Source organism: Elephantulus edwardii, unplaced genomic scaffold (assembly GCF_000299155.1).
Source record: "Elephantulus edwardii isolate Elephantulus edwardi_28Jun2011 unplaced genomic scaffold, EleEdw1.0 scaffold00104, whole genome shotgun sequence".
NCBI lineage: Eukaryota > Metazoa > Chordata > Mammalia > Macroscelidea > Macroscelididae > Elephantulus > Elephantulus edwardii.
This window is the reverse complement of record NW_006399854.1, coordinates 7,631,140-7,635,065: the sequence shown is the minus strand read 5'-3', so window position 1 is coordinate 7,635,065 and position 3,926 is coordinate 7,631,140. Positions and strand designations below refer to the sequence as shown.

The 3,926-nt window shown below is 35.1% G+C and overlaps 1 protein-coding gene across 3 annotated transcripts in view; it reads left to right on the top strand.

Moving 5' to 3' along the window:
* Window positions 1–2,207, top strand: part of PPP2R5E (protein phosphatase 2, regulatory subunit B', epsilon isoform) — a 222,240-nt gene extending 220,033 nt beyond the window's left edge. Inside the window, exon 14 of one of the 3 annotated variants that reach the window (XM_006891792.1) lies at window positions 1,669–2,207. In XM_006891792.1, the coding sequence (XP_006891854.1) occupies window positions 1,669–1,768 (100 nt within the window). In that variant the 3' untranslated portion in view covers window positions 1,769–2,207. The remainder of the gene's footprint in view (window positions 1–1,668) is intronic. The other 2 variants (XM_006891794.1, XM_006891793.1) reach the window with 2 other exon arrangements.
* Window positions 2,208–3,926: the final 1,719 nt, after the last annotated feature.

Sequence of the window (3,926 nt, the reverse complement as noted above, 5' to 3'; positions counted from 1 at the left end):
AAGCTTCCATGGCTTCTGTGATTTCAAACACATCAGCTGATGGTAGTTCCTTATGTTGGGATCAGTGTCTCTGAAGTATAGTCGCAATATTTATCGGTCAAAGGTGATGCATCCTGTAGAATTGCTATGTAGATAGGTTTTTCTTGGCCCGAGGGCCGGAATGGATGTCACGTGCTCCTGGTGTCTCCGATTACCTGGGAAGATAGATATGATTAAGATAACTTTTTAAAAAATTGAGATTGTATAAGAAAGATAACATGCTGGAATTTAGCGGAAAATTTATATCCAGATTTTACTTAACCCAGTGTGATTTTCTGGGTAAATAAGCTATTACTGAAGTGAAACCCTCACTAAGGGAGATCACAGAGGACTGCATTCCATGCTCACATTCCATTTTCATGAATTATCTGAATCCGTGGACTCGTAACTGTCATCAGAGTCTGCTTTTTACTGGCTTACCACAGCATGAGGGAATGAGCAACGAAATGGTGAATTCACTTAATAAAGACGAATTTTCTTTACTTTAGAGTCGTTTATTCCTGGATTATGTACTTTTGCTTACTTGATGTCAGAGCATCCTTTCTTTTTAAAGTGATGATTTAAACAAGAAAAATCCTTGAAGGGGGGTGGGAATTATTGACCTGTTTTAGATAACTACTTTTTTGAGATGATTTTACCAAACACTAAAATGTAAATGTTTAGGACACACTAGTTGAATTGTGAAGGTTGAAGGGTGACTTCGAAAGCATCAGAAGTTTAGTACGTAAGATTATCAGAGTTCTTCCGTCTAGATCATTAACACTGAAATACCAAATGTGTTTTGTTTAGCTGTATATATTGGTACAAAATAGTAATTTAGAATTTGTGGTCAAAGGCAAGATTCGTATACATGGTATATGAAAAACCTGTATTACTAAAAGAAAGGCCTATTTTCTTGACATACAGTATTTTCTGAGTTAATGCTATCACCAGCATACTATTTGGGAAAATGTATTTGGAGATAATGGGTACATTAGATTCATAACAACCTTACAGGGCTGAGGGAAATTTCTTTATTTGGATACTTTAGTGCTGAGCTGCTAAAGGTCTTTGGTTCAAATCCACCAACCATTCCACAGTAGAAGGGTAAGCCGTTAGCCTCTGTAGAGCCTTTTTAGTCTCAGAAACTCAGTGACAGGTAGCCCTCAGTCAGAATCCACTTATTTGTGATGGGTTTGGGTTTTTTCCTGCTGTTTAATCTATGAAGCCCATTACTACATCTTTTCCCCTTGGGATTACCATTAGGTTTGAACAACTGACCTTTTCGTCAGCATCTGAGCATTAGCCACTGCACCCCAGTGCTGCTAGATTCTCACTCAGAACCAACTGTACCTCTCCTTAGTTTCAGGATAACTAGTGCATGTGAATTTGAAGGTTTTTTTCCTATGTTAAGCTAAGTAGAAAGGAATATTAATATGAAATGTTAAAAAATATTCATGTTGTCTCATCTTTTTGCTCATTTTACTTTTATATCTAAGTGTCAGAGAGAGAAACACAGAAAATCAAGGTTAATAGGGACTTTACAAAGGGCCAACATATATAGAGAAAAGTATGCTAAAGAGGCAGTTATTGCTGAGTGATCCCTAACCCTCCATAGTTACTTATATTGTATTTTATTTCCTTCCACAGTGAGAAAAAGAAAGAAAAAGAGCGTGAAGAATTGTGGAAAAAATTGGAGGATCTGGAATTAAAGAGAGGTCTTAGACGTGATGGGATAATTCCAACTTAACAGAAACAAGAACAACATTACTAACCTGTGGAGTCACACATTTATGTAGTAGAAGATGGAGCAACAGTTTTCTGTATTGTGCAACTTTACAGTAGATTTCACATTTGTTTCATTATTACAACAGCACTGTATATACCTACCTGTCTCTAAGTAAAGGAAAAACAAAATAAGGACTTCAATCCAAAGTTTGGACAGTAGATGGACTTCTCAGACCTTTGCAAACATAATCATTGTTCTAACCCTCTTAAGAAAAACAAAAAACAAACAAAAAAAGCAGTCTTCAGAGATCTGTTGATGAAATTTCTGTGTTAAAAATTTCATTGTCAGGAGTTCCTTATTTATCATTAGCAGAGAGTATGATACAATTTTCAAATGTGAACAATCTTCAATTTAGCTTGTCTTTCTGCTAAGCTGTTAAATGTATTTATAGTAAATGGAGGGGGAAAACTGTCATTTCCTTATAAGTTTGTATAACATCCTCCTCTTGATAACTTGACTGTAATTTGACATCTTTTCCTTTTGCACATCTTCATGAGTTGAATGTTCACATGGAACAGGGCCATGAATTATAAAGGTCCCTGATAAAAGTTTTGTTTACTGGAGTGAACATCTTTCCAGTGACCAGGCAGTCCTGGTACTCCTTTAGTTTTAATACTAGGAGTAAACGAGAAGAGGTGATAAACATAGTAGGGAAGGGAATTTTGGATTCATTGCGTCAGTTTAAAATGAATCTTAATCAGTGTCTTGAATCCTTTGAAAACAGGCACTGGGATGTCACAGACTTCAGTACCTGGCCAGTATTAATTGTATACATCATTGAGCATACACATACACTAGAGATCTTTTTAGAAATTCCAGTAAAACATCCTTTTGGACCATTTGAAACAAGAAAGACAAACACTAAATAATACAACCATGGAATTGATCACCAGGGATTGTGAATCTAATTGGAAAAAGAGTTGAGCAAACAGCTTGGACTGTTTGGAGTTGTTGCCTTACTTTTTAATATGTATTTATAAAGTATTCCAGCAAAGAGGATGTAGCCTCTGGGGGGGAAAACCCACAAAAACATGTGACAGTGTTTTTTGTAGATTCTTGCTCTGTATCTCATCACAGTGCCAGCCCTGTTTTTAGCCAGAAAGGATTCAGGATACATATTATTATGCATTCTGAATTGGATGCATATTCCTAACTACTGTATTTGTTACCAAAAGTGGTTCTACAAATGCTACTGAAAAAAATCTGGAAATTCCTTATATCCTAAGTATTAATAATAAAGTTTAAAAATGCTTTTATATCAAAGGTGCATTCTGACCAAATTGTTTAAGTAAAAAAACAAAACAATACAAAATCTAGGGCTGTACTATAGGTATATCTTATTGGCTCTTTGCTTTGTATTTAAAAGAAGAATCTTACATCTTGGTAGATAATCTGTTGATGAAACTTGTGTACAGTATGTACTTACCCAATGCAGTTGCATTATTATGTACTGAAAGAGACATGTTTTGGGATTGATTTCTGGGATGCTTTTGCTTGTTATTGACATAACAGCAGTGAGTTGATAATCCTAAACCATCACTTCCAGCAGTATTCATGGCATAGAGCAGAGTCTGTGTTCATGTGTGAATTGTGATATAGTAGCAAACATGAACATAAGAACTGTTGTTGCTCTTAATAGAAATACAATGTAATATGGGCTTGTATATTTTCTTCCTTCCATTTAAATAGAAAGTAGAATATACAACTTTATTGTTTCCAAGAAAAAAGGAAAGCAAACAAAAAAGTCCCTGAGCTTTCTTCCCTGTGAAATGTTTCAGGATTATCAGGTCACAGATTGTGTGTAAAAGTCAGCTATAATGATGAATATTGTCATCTCAGTAACTTTGTAAAAACAAAACAGAACTTGGCATTGTGAATTTTGGAAAAGAAACAGCAGTTAAAAGTCATGCAACGCCAAACACAACATGGTTTAATGGAATGAGTAGATTTTTTTGTTTTTAAAGGGAACAGAGGAGGTTCAGTGTAAAATTGGCACAAGATGCCAAAGATGAAACAATTTAAAAGTGCTGGAGCAAAGATGCAAGTTCAGATACTAAAGATAAAAAATAAATTTGTAACAAATGATCATCTTTAGCCCTTTCAATTTTAGCCTTTTGGT